Source organism: Syngnathus acus, chromosome 23 (assembly GCF_901709675.1).
Source record: "Syngnathus acus chromosome 23, fSynAcu1.2, whole genome shotgun sequence".
Taxonomy (NCBI): Eukaryota; Metazoa; Chordata; class Actinopteri; order Syngnathiformes; family Syngnathidae; genus Syngnathus; species Syngnathus acus.
In genome coordinates, this window is record NC_051107.1 from 4312977 (window position 1) to 4329752 (window position 16776).

General features: G+C 44.3%; 1 protein-coding gene and 1 long non-coding RNA gene across 3 annotated transcripts in view; one reads left to right on the forward strand and one right to left on the reverse strand.

Annotated features, from left to right (window-relative positions):
- tafa5a (TAFA chemokine like family member 5a) overlaps positions 1-2945 on the reverse strand; it is a 61490-nt gene extending 58545 nt beyond the window's left edge. Inside the window, exon 1 of the mRNA XM_037243501.1 lies at positions 2263-2945. Coding sequence (XP_037099396.1) covers positions 2263-2374 — 112 coding nt within the window. The 5' untranslated portion in view covers positions 2375-2945. The remainder of the gene's footprint in view (positions 1-2262) is intronic.
- Positions 1-16776, forward strand: part of LOC119117311 — an 88232-nt gene that overhangs the window by 49320 nt on the left and 22136 nt on the right. The window lies entirely within an intron of this gene.

Sequence of the window (16776 nt, forward strand, 5' to 3'; positions counted from 1 at the left end):
TCCTCCAGCGGCTTGCATGTTTTTCCTCTTCCCAATCAAAGGGCATCAAGTTCCTCAGTCTTTTTTTTTTGTTTTTGTCTCTGGAGGGCCAGAGTGGAGACGTTAGAAGTCGGATGTTGATTCGAGGTGACGGGCACCGTACGAATGTGAGCTGGTATGAAAGAGCTCCCGCTAGCTGCTGCTTTGGCCCTGCGTCGCAACTGCAACATTATTTTTCTTTTTTTAGATGACTCGAAATGATTTTCTTTGTGTAACCATTCAATTTGTTCTCAGCGCAGCGTGGGCAACTTGCTGCGTGGAAGCTTTATGACCCACAAAAGCATTTGATCCGCCTACCTTGCTATTCAAAGAAATCCAAACCTCCAACGAGCCATTATAAAAAGCCTCCAAACCATACACCGCCATTTATAATCGTAAAATTTTACAAACATCAACGCTCTGAACAATGCCACTGACTTGGCACATCTACCAACTGCAAAAAAACAAAAGAAAATCGAGGCTGATGGTGAAAGGGAAATGCTGAGCGAGCAGAGACCTCAGTCAATAGCATGCCGTCGTCAGCTCAGACCTTCCGAGCTGGAAGTGCCTCAAAAAGGAAATGAGTGCAATGGGGAAAATAGCGCAAGTCTGTAGAGGAGGAAATTGAGGAAGGTCAGAAAAAAAATATAAAGGCACGAGAAGAAAATTGAAGTAAAAAAAAAGAAAAGTGTCTTCAGAAGCTCCACTTGAATTGATTGGGAGCCAAAGTAAGAAGAACAAGCCAAGAGAAGATGAAACGCGGACACTTGGGAGCTAAAGAAAAAAAAAAAAGTCAGGAATATCGGTTTCATTTCAGCAAGTGATAAACAAAAGTTTCCCTTCCCGTTGCTTGAGGTCAGCAAATAGTAGTACGAGCTAAAGATGTTATGAAAGCACAAGGGGGAGGGGCCAGGAGGACGCCGAGACTTGCTGACTGCAACAACCAAGCGTCGCCATTGATTGACCCAAAGCAGGGGATCAATCGACACGGCCGTAGACGTCGTAGGAGAAAAAAATAAATAAAAAAAATCGGTTCCCGCCTCAAAGCAGACCCTCAGTCTTTTCTAAACCGGGCCTCTCCATTGATTGAGCCGGCATCGGTGTGATTACAAAGCAAACTCAATCTTCTGCTTATCTTTCAAGGAGAAAAAAATGGAAGCACTCTTGGCTGCTTCAGAAGAGGGTGCAGTGCCCCCTAGGCTTCAAGTGTATGAAATACGTTTAGCATATTTGCCAAGATGTCAAATGGCTTCGAGCTATTCAAGTCCGTCTCAACAAATCTTTTAAGCGTCGTCGTAGTCCAACTGTACCTCATGGAACAGTTTGAATCGTTTCCATGACGACCAAGACCCAGATATGGGTGGTTCTCCGGAAGTGTGGTCCAGAAGTGTCACATGGGAGCCCAAGAATATTTTGCAATCTTGTAAAATCCGGCGATTGATTGTAAAGGAACGAAAATAATGACTCGTGCGATTGGACCACGCTTCTGGAGAACTACCCACATGCTCCCAACTTATGGTCGTAGGTCTTTAGCATGTTTGGAAAAAAAGAAATCCGAGCACTTATGAATTCAGCACCCAGTCGCTCATATCTCCAGGTAGCCAATTGAACTTGCTTTCATGAAAATGAAAGGACAACGGAGCTAATGAATACCTAATGTGCTTCAAGACAGGATGATTATATTCATCATTAGCTGAGGGCCTAATGGTATACTTTTTTTTCACCCCTCCCTCCTTTCCACAAGCAGTGGGCTGGAGCGCCGTGTGCCATCTGGATCTTTCTTCACGCGTGACTCACATGTAGTCGCCGAAGAAGTGGGCTTCAGAATGGCACACAGGCCCAAGTGTGTATGTGTGTGAATACATTTGCCTAATAAGATTGAATGAACTTGCTCGTCAGGAGTTTGATGCATCCTCTGGAGTCGCTGTTTGGTGCTGATAGCCAAATGACTGACACATGACTGTCTGACCTCAGCAAGTCTGCGACAGCAGCAAAGCCCCCTAGGACATGTGTGTGTGTGTGTTGTGTCCAATAGACAAGCTGAATGACATGACACTGTCCACATTGCAGAAGCAAACAAATCATAAGACACACTTATTGTCTCGTTGCCATGAGGAAAAAAAAATGCCTTTGTTTTCCAAGCAATCAATATATAAGTGTTCTATGGGGGCCCCTGGTCATCATGCGCCCGTCCGTCATTGCGCACACGGGTGTGGGGCCAACCCAGCGCGCACCAGCACTTACCGCAGTAGAGAAGCAAGAGCGCGGTGAGGAGCACAAAAGCCCAGAAAGTTGATGACATCCTCGGCCAGCGACTGGCGTCTTTGCGTCTGGCTGAACGGGTCAGCGATGCCATGAAAGAGCACGCAGAGGATAAAGACCGGGGAAGGGGGGGTGGGGTACTTGAGGACAAAAAAGAAAACAGCTCACAATCCAAATGGGGCTCTTGTGAAGCTCATTTCTCCGTGTTATTTCCTCTTAAGAATAGAAATGTCTGGCTGAAGAAGGCGGGAGGGAAAAGGTTGATTTGTTCCCGCGGTAGTCCGATTACCGGTGCGCAAAAGAAACATTACATCCTCCACGCCGGTCAGGAAAAAAGGATGTCCTTTAGTTGTCGACCCCCAAAAAGTGCACGGAATCTCAATTCCCGACGAGGGGGACGCGCCGGCGACTGATTGCGCTGAGTGGATGCTCCAAGTGTTCAATCATCTATACCGCAGCGTCGTAAAAGATCCTTTCCACCTGTGCTGCCTGCTGATTTTTTTTTTCTTTTTTTTTTTTTCTCCCCCACTTACGCAAAAAAAAAAAAAGGCACCACTCCAAAATAACAGCGAGGTCCTATGCAACCCGGTGATTAAGCATCGAGGGAGCCGGGCAGAAAGTAGATCACAGCGTGCATGCTGGAAGACGGTGAACGCATGAGATGAGATGAGCGAGAGAGAGCGAGTGAGAGAGGAGAGGAGAGAGAGAGAGGAAGAGGGAGGGAGTTAGGGCGCAAAGTGCGCACCTCCAATGATGCCCAAAGTGAAATGCTCACATAAGATAATCAATATGATGTCACGTAATTAGCCCCGCTACGTCACAATATTAACCGCCTTGACGATTTGTTTATTGATAGATTGCACGCTGTATGTTTGATTTTTAGAGTCAATGATGGATGATTGATATTCCCGCACGTATACTCCGGGTGCACGGGGCACATTCGGACTGGAACGGGTCATTTCATTAGGCACACCCGAGACAGCCTCGTCTACTGTTTTCAAGACATGCATTTGATATTTTGATGATAATTAATGTAAAAAAAAATAGAATGATCACTACAAAATATATCATAAATATAAACGATTATATTTGATTAAATAATATTAAATAATGTCTATTCTTAGTGTGTAATTAATAAAAAGAAATAATATAATATATAATATTATAATATAATAAATAATATAAACAATTATTATTAATTAACGATTATTCACAAAAAAACGGATGACGAGACCCCATGTTGAAACTTGTCATGGAAATCACGATTGCACGCCGACCCAACGTCTGGCGCCCGCCTATTTTGTATGAACAGCGGTTGAACTTGGGTATCATTCGCACCCAACGAACGATTAATTAATGGACATACTCAAGTTATCCCGTTTAGCCTCGGCGCCGTAATGAGCTCCAAATTGGGCGTCTTTTAAAACAGACTATAAAAGCACACTAATAAAATGGTTAATTGCAGTATATGCCTTTCCTTGTAATCCGCTAAATCTGTGTGTAATTGCTCCGTTTGACTACTTTCAAATCCTCCGCGAGGACTCATTGGAGAAAAGCAGCTCTGGTGGACTCTTCTCGTTAAAACGGAACAACTTCATCAAGTCGACGCCTGCCAGCCATTTCTGTTTATTACGCCCATCATGCCTTGATAGAACCTTGTGACTTGTTTACTTGTCACTTCCTTTGTCCCTTACCAGATTGTCACTATCTGAGCTTTTTGTCTTTTTCATTTCCAACCAATCTGTTTGTTCCGGGGATTTGGACCGGGGCCCGATTACCCGAGTTTGTTCTGTGCATCCGCCTGATTGTTTGATTTGGAGCTTTTTTTTTTTTTTTTTCTGACTCTGCGAGCTGTCTCTCTGCCAGTTGAATTCCAGTTTTAATCACTCCACTCTGCATCTTTTTTTTTTTTTGTGTCAAACCTTTCCTTGTCGATGTTGCCCTCCTCCAACACACCTGATTCAAACGATTCGCATTATGAATCCTTGCGGAGGATTCCAACCTGTCGGTGATTCATCTTCTTATGTCATGTCTTTCTCAAACTCAATGCGATCGATGCCGGTATCCAATTAGTGTTGTTAATGAAGCAAATTGGGAGTGGAGTGAAGAGGACCACACACGAGGAGAACAAAAATGGAAGCCTTTTAAAAATGCCATCTCATCTATCGTCAGACTTTTTGTGCCACAAATAGCAAAGCCGGTGCAGAGCTTCGTCTCTCACGGCGGAGCTAAGCTTCAGACCTGACCTTTCCCGCCGTCGCTCGGCTTTGATCTGGCCAGACACGAGCGTCGCCGCCGTCTTCTTCTTCTGCTCGGCTAGTCCACCAAGGAGCGCTTTGAACATGGCCGACTCTTGAGTGATTCAAGCGAACAAAGCCATGGTGGCACCAGTCGCGACTTCAATCAGTCTGTCTTGGCTTTGGTCATTTTCTTGCATTTCTCCTGAAAAAAATCTTTTCATTTTATCGTTCGTTCGTTCAGTCACCCACCTTCCAAAATTAAGCCATGTTGTTATTCCAGATGCCATCTGATTCTTGCAAATAATTTTCATCCTTTGGAAATTAGCGCGGCACGATTGGACTAATGACGGCAGAGCCTGAGGACAATATTTCTTCCAGCAGCAGGGCTAAATGTTGATCCCAGGTAAACAAGCGCGTGGGAACAGAGCGGCCCACCTGTCCCCCCGCCGGTTTTGGAGGCTGTCGTTTACAAATGGATAACAGGTGCCTTTGCGTGTATTTGCCGCTGTTTGGCACACCGCCACGGGCCACATCAATTAAGAAAGTTATTTTAGGAATTAAAGAGGAGCGACTCAATACAAGAAGTGGTGACATGGTCATTTTCGCCAGACAATAATGTAATAATTGCCATCAGTGTGTCGGATTGCTTTTTTCTCGTCATCGATGTTCCTTTTACCTCAGTTTGAGCTGCCAACATGCAATAAGAGCCTGTCACCTGCCTCTCAGCCCCTGCAATGCCAGATATGAAGTCATATCCGATATGAGATAATCACCATAGCGACAGGTTAGCTGGGATTTTTCAACACGCAGGCGTCCTTTCTTTTCCCGTCGCTTTCCCGCTTAGGATTTGACGGCGGCGAGCAAGTTTGATTGATGTGGTGCGCGAGTCAATAGGAGCAGGTTGCCACTCGCTCCGGCATCCGTCGCAGCTGAGCACCGCAGGTAGTCCATTTGCATGGATTGTACCCCCCCCAAAAAAATGTAAATGAATGCGGAGCACTCGCAAAGCACGTCGGAAATGATTTTGTGTCGCTTTGTCGGTTCTGTTGCTCCATTCGCACCTGATGAAAGAACTTTTATTATCTTATTATGGGCTGCGTGTTGCACTGACGCAATGGCTACCATGGGGGGGAGGGGGGGGGGCTTTTTCTTTGACAATTATTTGCCGGCAATTCTCTTTCTTCTGAACAAGGCGCCATTAATTGCCTTTGCGGGGCTTTGAAATGAAATATGGCAAAAGGCTTTAAGTCGACGACTCCCCAACTCATTTGCATGGTAATTAATATATTTGTGTGGAAATCCCCAATGCGTCCGTGCGAGCTTTTGGGGAAATGCGCCTGGAAGCGAAAGATGAGCGGCGTTCTAATCAAAGCTGTGTGTGTGTGTGTTTTCCTGTTGCTTTAAATCTGCCAGGCACAGTCTGAGGCCCATAAATAGAGCATTTGTGGAGCAGGAAGAGGCTCCTTAACCAGTGGGCATTGTTTCTCTATAATGTGACTCGGTATTGGGAGAGGAAACGTGAATGACGTGAAAATGAGCTTTGTGAGATTCACATGCGGCGATGGGGCTTGGGGGAGGCGGGGCTTGATTTGATTCTTCAGGCGGTCGGCTCGTCGTGCATATTAGATCAGATACAACCACCTTGTCGTTTATAAGATCACTCCAGACTAGCATCCTGGAGGCCGACTCACAATTTATAACACCAACGTAGTCGTGCCTAAGGGTTCATCTCTAGTATCCAAACGGCGTGCATTTTTACAATTTGCTCCGCTGTCCGTCACACAAGCGCACCAACACCTTCTTTATTCATCGGAATAAGAATGCAGGACGTGAGTCAGTATCCTCAGGTTTTTAAAAAAAAAAAAATGACAGTAAAAAATTATAGATAAAAATTATAAATAAAAATAATAAATCACCAAAAAAAATTATAAATAAAATAAATAATAAATAAAAAATGTAACGTGGACTTGCCCAAAAAATCGGGATCTCTGAAAGCAATCCGCGATCATCTTTCCCACGTGCGTTTTTGAAACGACACGCTCGGCCTTCCAAGTTCCAATCAAACGTAAATCCTCACTTTATTTTAATCGCTTGACAGCCAAGCGCAAAAAAAAAAAAAAGCACGGCCAAACAATCCCGCCCGATCTATTTTGATTCGGCGGGTGAGAAACGCCAGCGAGCCTGATTAGCCGTATCACGCAAAGAGGCGGCTAATCTAGTTTAGCGCTATCTTTTTTCCTTGCCGTACGCCCCCAAATTGCTTTTACTGGCCAACTTTGCGGGTGCCTTCCGTTAACAAATGCCAACCCTGCAAACAAAGCCACAGAGACAACCGACTCTACAAAGATTTGAGTGGAAAACAACGACTGCTGTTGGCATAGCAGCCTTTTTTTTTTTTTTTTTTTTTTTAAATCTTTCAAATAAGCCCTCAGCACGGGAGCCATCTTGGCATTCCGTTGCAAGGCAGACACAATTAATAGCACTAATTACAACACTGTGTCATTTAGCCAAGCCAGTGTCTTGGTTTTTTTGTTTTTTTTTGTGGAGGTCCTAAATCGCTTCGGCCAAAGTAACTGGAATGGCAGCACAAGCAATTAGATCAATGATACCTGTGATTAGCTCAAAACAACACTCTGGCTGTGTCCTGTCGCTTGCCAGTTCACAATTGCTGGCAATAGAGTCGCTAAACAAGTGCTTGGGGGTAAAAATAAATAAATAAAAAGAAGAGACATGCAAAGATGGACTGACGCTAGATGACTTGTTCTATGAGTAGGCCGATGAAAGGCAGTTTTTGTAATCGAAGGGATGTCACTGAGGCCGTTAAATGATTTTGCTCCATCGGCATCGATCGACATTCCCAACGCGTTCGGCGCCGCATCGGCAATCCTCTCACAACTGTAAGCCGCTGACCTTATGACTGCGGCTGGGAATTTATGCAGTGCATTATCACTGATTCACATAAAGATGTACTTTTAAATTGGCCCATTTTTATGCTGCGAGGGGGGGGGGGCGGAGCTGTCTGATAAGACGGGCGATTTTCCCAGCACGCAATTTTAGACTGCAGATATAGAAGTAGTCGCTTCATCAACTAGCAGCTCTTCACCGCTTATGATACAATTGCACGGTCGCCATGGTAACGACGCTTTTTATGTGATTATGAAGCCATTATTTGAAAAGTACAGTCAGCGTCAAAACTATGACCCACTTTGAAATGGACTCACGCACTCAAGATGTTTCATGTCGCCTCCTCCTTCATCATCATCTTACCGAGTGGTAGGCAGGTCCGTGGCGTTTAACCTCCAGAGCGTCGCTTAACCCCTTTGAGAGTCGCCGAGGTCACGCGTGGGTCGTTTGTCCACCTGGCTGTCAAGCGAGAGTCATTAGAGTCACGAGGTGGGCTGTGAATAAGTGTTCAAGTGTCCGGAATGACATGTCGGGTCGTCGCCGTAAATGACTGATAAGTAATGTCGCCCGCCGACTACCTCTTCTGATGACTGATGCGTCCGTCGCATGGACACAGATGGCCTCCTTCACTTCTCTTTCAAACCATCTGTCTTTGTCTACATTAGGGTCTTCAAAAGAAGCCGCCCCCTTTGGAGATTGAGTACTGTATGCCGAGCTGAAAGTTTTTTAAAAAAAGAACCTCAATCGTTAAAAATAATTTAAAAAAAAATGCTGCTCATGTTTGGATTTCACCAGGTCATATTTGTGACTGATATACTGAGAGCTCAATTATAAATATAAATAGATGGCATTTTGTTGCCTGTGGCGCAGCAATATTTGTGTTAATAAAAATCCATTTTTCTTACCCCAGAATAAAACATAAAAGCACCATTGTCAGGGTGTTATCGATTTGCCAATTGAGTCCGTTAATCATTCGTATAATTAGCCGGCTAATACAGCCATGGAGCTAAAATCGCTACAAGCCATGTAGGAACGTGTAAACGATTCATCAATTGACGCCACCGATCGGACAGTATTTTCCGCTAGTGATGACTCAAGGAGGAAACATGTTTATGGTGACACTTCCCCAGTAAATCATGAGACTGGTGCTTATTTCAGGTTATTAGCGGAACCATGACAACCAAGCCATAATATTTACCAATCAGTGGCCGTGATATAAAAAAATGCTTAGATATGACGATTGTTGAGGCATTTCATGCATTTCTTCTCCGCTGATGAAGTCTGCAGCAATCGCGACCTCGCTCATATTTTATTCCGTGTGTAGCGTTGATATTGTGCGGCAAGGCCACACAGCAGCATGACGCGCCTTGCGTATCGACACAGCTACTCCAGTGAACGTTATACTGTTTTCTGATCAATATTTAATGCTAACAGTTGCGACTATTTAGCCTCTAAATATGATGGCGAGGATTCTGCGGAACATTCTCAGGACTTGACAGCAGCATGCGGTGCGCGGATGTTGCTTTTAGCGCAAATATGATTATCTAAACCCCCGGCTGAGCTGCTAACATTAACACCACTGTTAATCTTGTTTTCTCAAAAGTGTTCCTGGAATTCGGGAGCGTTTTGGCACAGCGGCGGGATGGTTTGTTTACCTCTCCTTCCAGCATGCCGGTTGGTGCGGTGCTATCAAATTTATGTATACTTTATAAAATCCATATTGGTAACAGCTACAAAACTTTGATGAGTTATTTTTCATTTCGTTGCCTTTGGGCTGCTTAGGGTAGAGTCCGGCAAGACGCTGTAAGAACAGCACTTGCTGGCGCGCTGTATTTGAAAATTCCAAAACACTCTGTCCCACGCTGTTGCCATATTTATGAATAAAATACGATGACACCCACCACTCTCAAAATCGCGATACGGCACCTACGCCACAGCTTTGACCTGCTTTTAGCAGCCTGCTATCATCACACTTCTACATATGCTAGAGTTGGAATTCCCGTGATACAGCAGCGGCAGATTTTTTTTCTACTTAGAGCAACTGATCAAGTGTCTCAAAGCCTTAAATTTCCTTGATTAAACCTTCTTGAAGGAGCCCGCTTTCATCAGGAAGCATCCAACAGCAGGTTTCCACAAAGGCATTGCCCAGGGAGATTTACTAACCAGCTTTCCTCACAAATACAAACGTGTCAAAGGAAGTTTGAGATGAAATACAAACACAGCTGGATGTTTGCATCAGATACTGGAGGCTGTGCTCTCCAGGTACGGCTAATTGGCTTGATGAAAACGGATGCTGAGTGGTGGCTGTTAAACGAGAGGAGTGGTCGCTCTTGGCTTGACTTGGATGATTAAAGGAGAAGGAGGCGAAAAGATTCACCGACTCTCCCTTTGCGACGATGATAACGCTCGCTCTTGAGTGACAGGGGTGTAGGACAGCGCTGCGAGCTCCCGCACAAAATGGCATCTGCAATTTGTACCCAGGAGGAAGATGAGGCCTCACAAACAGATAAATACTCAGAGACTATGGGAGTCGCAGAGAAATGGGCCAGTCCATCACCGGCGGCTCCCTGTTGACTCAAAAGATGCCCAGATTCTTTTGTTTATTCGCAAAAAACGTCCTTTGGTTTACTTTTGGCTAACCGACTCGGTATGACCTTTCTCAACACCGGCGTTGCCATTTCCCGATTCAATCAGGAGCTCATTGACAGAAGCATGTGGTCAAAACCGCATGCACAAATCTCAAGCCAAATGAAATTAGAGTGGATTCAACGGCGCCTAAAGCCCGCAGATGTAATTAACACGGGTTAACATACAGTACACAAAGGCTGCTTGGCTAGATAACGTCGCACAAAAGGTAAAAGCAGTCGCACAAAAGCATCACCGGGACCCCCGCTTCTTTACGCATTCATGCCACGGATGAAGCGATCGATTCCTAACTCGAGGGATTCGATAGTAACCGCATTAATCCGCCACTGGGCACAGTCGGCGTGTCTAGCGGACAGCCGCTTCTCTGCTAGCCTACCCGGTCGGGATCACTATTGGTAGTAGTGCGCCAGCCAGCCGCAAACAGGGAATGAATGAGTCAAATGAAATGTCACTATATTGTTCTGCCTGCCCTTTGCAAAGTGCCTGGTCGCGGGAGTCAAATCAAACTCGAATGGACGGTAAAGTTCAAGCACGTGAAACGCTGTGTTGTGTGTGCATGTTTGTTTGAGCGTGTGGGCATGAAATTGAGATTTGCCTCGACTTGTTTTCGACTAAAAGCGGACGACAAGCACATTTTCTAGGCTTTGCGGTCATAAAAATCGGATATTTGAGTCGTAAACTGCGCAGTAGCACCGGTTTTATAAGCATGACCGTAATGAAGGACAGTGAGGAGAGGCGAGCTTGTCTTTGGAGGCGATTCATCAACAACGACTGATTTAACGATCACCTTAGTGTCGACTACAAAAAAAACGAAGTCGTCTATTTCTAAGGTAATCTGCAGGGAATGTTGTTTTGCACGTTTGATGATTAAATGAAAGCTGCACTTTCTAATGTAAAGGCCGCTCGTCATGGCAACCATCTAGAAAACATGTTTACCATCTCGTTAAAAAGTTTGCTATTTAACTTTGAGGCCGGCAAAACCCACACGAGCTTCGTTAGTTATTTTTAATGCTATTTTTTACTTTCAGCTTGACAAGTTTGCAACTCTGGCAACTCTTTGTCTTGCTATAATTCAATATAATTCTATTATAATCAACATCATCGATATAATTCATGCTTTCTCTCATGACATGGCCAATTGTGACTTTAACTGGAGTACCACCTGGCTCTATGACACGCCCTCTAATGTTTGAGCACCAAAAAAATCCAACGAGCTCCATTCAGGCCCATTTGGGATGCATCTGTGTGGCCTTGAAAGACTGCCCAGCAGGGCCAATTGGTCTGGATGCCCTCATTGGCATTGCCGTTGTGATTTTCTGACAGCTTTGGCAGCTACATAAAAATACAACGCGTGGAGAACAAAGCCAACAACTAGACGACATGACGTGAATAGAACATTTTGTAAGTTTTTTTTTGTGGTCTTCTTGATTGACGTCGACACGGGTTAGCCTCAGCTCGGTATTTGCGTCACGGCTGAAGGTGTTGCGGAAATATTACATCAGCACTGCACTGCAGCAACGGTCAATTCCGGGATGGTTTGTGTCAACATTGATGTTATCTGTGCCAAAGACCGTCTATATATCAAGATCGTGGATAGCCAATGAATCCATTCCGGTGAATTCTTTCCCGGCAATAAACATTGTAATGGATGCTGTAATTTGTGACTTAGGTTTAATTCTGTGCTGCAGTTTTGGCTTAATTTAATGTAATTCCCGCTGCTTCCTCACCATCTCCTCACTCAAATAGCCCCCCCCGGGGAGATTAGAAGAGATTTATTTGTTATTGATTTGAATTAGGGCGCTTGAAAACACGCCTAAATGGATTTTGATGCCCCGGAATAAATGCAAAAAGAGAAGCAGATGCTTTGAAATGGGTTTGATGACACCAGCAAAGCCGCTGTTCAAGATGGATTACACTCCAAGATCATCAGCTTCTTGTGATACGCATGAGTGGACTTGCGCTAATAGCGCGCGTTTGTGTTTAGATGAGGATTAGCCGCGCTGCTATTGCCTCGACGTTCCTTCTTGTGACACGAACTCTTTCCAGGAATGTAACCCGACATAATCTCCAAGTGTTCTTTCCTCGCGCGGATTCTCAATTCATGCCGCATGAAACATTTAGCAGCGCAACTGCTTCATTTGCCGTATCCACCCTTAATCTGTGTGCACGGGTAAAACGGGACTCTCCTCCTCGGCGGCCATGTGGGACAACAGCTGGACGGCATCATTTGATACAGATGCCACGATAAACAAAAGGCGGTTCAATAAAATAAAATAAGACATTTTCCTGTCAGGACTTTTTTGGGGATTTTAATTAAGGCAGCTTTGAAATGTAGGATTTGCGAAGTCAAGGTAAAAGGTTCTTTGAGACGACGGCTACATCTTTGTGACAATTTGATGAGCGCCGTTATTGAAAACGCTCGTGTGTGGCAAAGTAAAGAAAAATCACTTTTTTTGGGGGGGGTGTTTGCATGTGTGTGTGGACTCCTATCACAGAGGCTCTGTTTGATTGGTTCCAGCCCAGCGCCACCTGGGTCCATTTAGATAATCCAAATCTCGGGACTCATACATACGGATGCAAATGCAGTGGATGCACACAAAAAAGGGACAGGCAGGACAAACGATAACACGGGCTCAGATGAACAAACCTGAAGTTTTGCGAGTTGAAAATACTTGGAGATCCCTCCGCCTGCCGATTAGGAACCGAGGCCATGTTTGTAAAGTAAACCAAGGTTAGCCGATGAGACTCGCTTACTCTTGGCAGCGGGAAGAAAAAAAAGCGTGAAAAAAACGTCCCGGTAGTCAATAAACACGCTCGAGGCACGTAGCATTAGCCGAGAAGCCATTAAAGTGTGTTCCGCAGGACTTGGTGGAGGTCGGCACAGCGCCGGGAGCCGACTGATTTTATTGTTGGCTTATTTACTGCCTATAAATATTAAGGAGGAGAGGTTAAAGCAACACTCGCATGTTTTGTAAAACCACAAAGCAAGTGAAATAGAGCCAAGGTTTGGGTTCCATTGGCGCCACAGAACATTAAAGCCTCAAGTGAGCCTCATGATAATCAACATTGAAAAGATTTTTATCAGACAAATAAATCGATTGCTACTGCACTTCATTGAGAGACAATTTAAAATGACGGCGTGGTTCCCACACTGCTATCACAGATTGTACAAATTAGTAGAAAAGCCTGCCCAATGTACACGGTCCATGACATTTTGTGAAACATCTTCCTTAATTGGAACTTTTACGGCATGAAAAAAAGCTACAAGCGCTAAATCGTATCACTGAGCACAATTGTCACATTAGATGTACAATCGAAACCATTCAACCTTCTTGTCCCGATACTTTTGCCATCTGGGTTAAATTACAAGTGACTTTCTTAGTTCCTTTGCGCTTCACATGCTAGCAAATTCCTCCCTCACTCAAGGCTGCTTATTCCTCTCCGAGGTCGACACCATCGATACTAATTGCGCAAATAAAACACAACTGCACAGTACTTGTCGACTATTAACGGCCTGGCATACATCGGAAAAGCAATCTGGGTTGTAACGACTCGCCAAAAACAACAAAGTCAGTCATGATCGTTCGCGACTTGTGATTACCATCGCATCTGGCTATTGCCACGCCGTTTTGTAATTATACCATGCAAACGGAACAAATATGCGCAAATGGAACACCATTCCAAACGATGTCATTAGGAAATTGCCGTTCTCTTAATGACAGGGGTACTTTGGTGTGAGAATATCCAAATAAAGTTTCCATCAGCACCGTTTTGAAATATTCCCGACACACTTACTGACTTTAAGTCTCTTTACCTTCTTTGGCTGCTTCTCAGATCGGCCGGATGCAACCTGAATAAACTCTCCGCCGTGTGTGTTTGTGTATGCGGCGCCGTATTGAGTGGATTAACACAGAGGGGGTCAAAGCCTGCCCGCCCTTATCTTGTTTATCAACATCTGAAAGACATATTTGGACACACGGGGACTGTGTTTGTGTGCGCACGTGCCTTGCAGGGGGTCACGTGTCGAAAGCTCGTGAGATAGGTCGATGCCGTTTCGCAAATAATAAATAACAGACGGCAAGCACATACAGGAAAAAATATCTTAAATCGCATTTCGGTTCATTTGCTATTTTTCTAGACCACTGAGAAGAAAAGTAGACTTTGTTTAATGGGTCTAAAGGCAGTAGTTCACAATCTTAGTTTTTGTATCTGTGTTGTAGTATCGGAGCATTTTTATCCAGCTCTCTTGGTACCTCACGTGCCGCAGCAAAGAAAACAAAATGGCGGGGCTGAAAACAATGAAAATAACAAAATAAGAATAATAAAAATAACAAAAATTAGATACGTGCAAAAAAATAGGTGATTGACATGTTTTGCGATTCATAAATACAGAATTTAGAATCTAGCAAACTGAAGCATAGGAACAATTTCAGTTTAGCCTCTCAACGGCATCGACCATTCTGTGCTAATGACCGGAGGTTGGAATATGCTTTAAGATGACAACATGGCGCTCATTAAGTTGAGCATAAACTAACAGTAGAATTCACGGGCTGTTTAATTAGCCAATCAAGACAACGCTGTAGTGCGGCTATACCACCTTCATGCATTTTACATGTTCAACCATCAAGCCTCATAAAGTCGCCGGCGATGGAAATGAGCAATCAGTCAGCGATAGCAACACATCATTTACGACCCTGCGGTGGTAGTAAAGGGCTGATTTGCTTTTCAGCCTGCTTTTTATTTTTGCCTTTTCATTTGTGAGACTTCAAGAGAGGAAATGATTCATTTCCCGCGCGGCGCTTTTGGTAAAGCAGTAAAAGCCGTGTTTGTATACCTTCATTACTGTGTTTAAATGATCAAAATGAATGTTTTTATTCACAGGCAGTCATCCTTAAGTAATGATCTCATTTTGTCGGACTGTTTGCCAGTCAAATTTCACTGTAGCCTGTAATGTGTGTTTATAGTTTGCCAGATCCACTGGCTTAGCTAGTTTAGCTAACCCAGTTTAGGTTACCAGTTGAGTGTAGTTTGTTTTCTCCTCCCATAAGTCTTGTTTATTCAGTGCCACTAAAAAAAAGATTTTTTTTTTTGGGTGTCCAGATGCCCAATGATGTTTCAACCAAGCATGAAACGATATTGAGGGCCAGTAGGACAGCGGGAAACAAAAGATGGCTGCCATTATAGAGATGACACACACATGCTCGCAAAGTCACACAAAACACTTGATCCGCTTAGCATACACACGGGCGGGTCAGACAAGTCCAAGTTTGCCGTGTTCCAAGAAGAACGGGATTTCCCATCACTTTGCGTTTGCTGATACATGCGCAGTTGGGATCATGATGCTAGCTAGCTTGGAGACATGCACACACGCATTGGCGCGCATTCCATCCTTGTCATTTGTTGCCTACTGGCCAACCCGAAACGCTCTGAGCGTCAGAACTGTTCTGCCAAAGCTTATTTAGAGACTGCACGTCGCTCACAACAATTTCGCCGCTCCAGCGATTGTGAGTGGGAAATTGCCGAGGCCTTTGAGAAATGACCGGTTAGGGTAACCTTGGATGAAATCTTTTTTTTAAAGAAAACTACGCGGAGGTGTGCGTTATAGGTGCAAAGAGGAAAGGCTTCGGTGAGATTTTCTCAGCCTACAGATTAGAGATGCACCGATCCGACTTTTTCAGTTTCGATACCGATACCGATGCCGTGAGTTTGCGTATCGGTCGATACCCGATACCGATCCGATATTATGGTTGACTTAACAAGCTACATACCTCTACATGTGGAACAGAAAAGACTAAAGGCAATGGCATCAGGCATGACTACACAGTTCATTCCTAAGACAAAATGTAACAAGATAAAGCAGATTAATGCAATGAACTATTTATTTGCAACAAAAATTGTGCAACAGCAGCAATAAAGTGTATTAGCATTTAAATTCAAGTAAATTAGGATGCAAACTTCTTAAAAAAAAAAAAAAATACAAATGTTGCAGCTGAAACTGCACTGGGCAAATATAGAAAGGGTGATCAAGCACACAGTAACCAAATATTAAAATAAATAGTAAACATGTAAACATTAGGTGCCGTTCCACATCACTCATGACCTGTTGAAATGCTCATTTAAGCAGCAATGAGAAGTGCTCCCTGAAAACAAGCTCCGCTTAGTACTAGTACTATAACTGGCAGTACTACCACCACCCCTGGCAACATTAGCTTTGCAGACATTACAAACTGCCGTCGAGCTAGTTGGCGTGTTCAGTTTAAAGTACCTCCACACAGCTGACTCTTTCGTTCGCTCCATGTTTGCGTTTGTTTAGAAAACTCTCGTGGCATGCGGCACACGTGCTGCTGACGTATGACGTGTCCCGCGGCACACGTGCTGCTGACGTATGACGTAGCCCGCGTCCCAATAGATTAAGGAAAGGATCGGCTCACAGATCGGCTGCATTTTCCGATACCCGATCCATCAATTTTGTTGATATCGGGGCCGATATCCGATCCAGATATCGGATCGGTGCATCTCTACTACGGATGGTGAATGAACGCCCGCTGTTATGACATCAAATAGTTGAGTCAGAGAGAAATCGTCTTTTTCGGTTTTGTTGCATCCCGTGTGTGTATAAAATTTACTCCAGCATCTTGCTGCAGTTCATGAACAGTTTGGCATCTGCTCACTGACTCCCTGTTCTCATCCCAGCAGATTTTAAGGT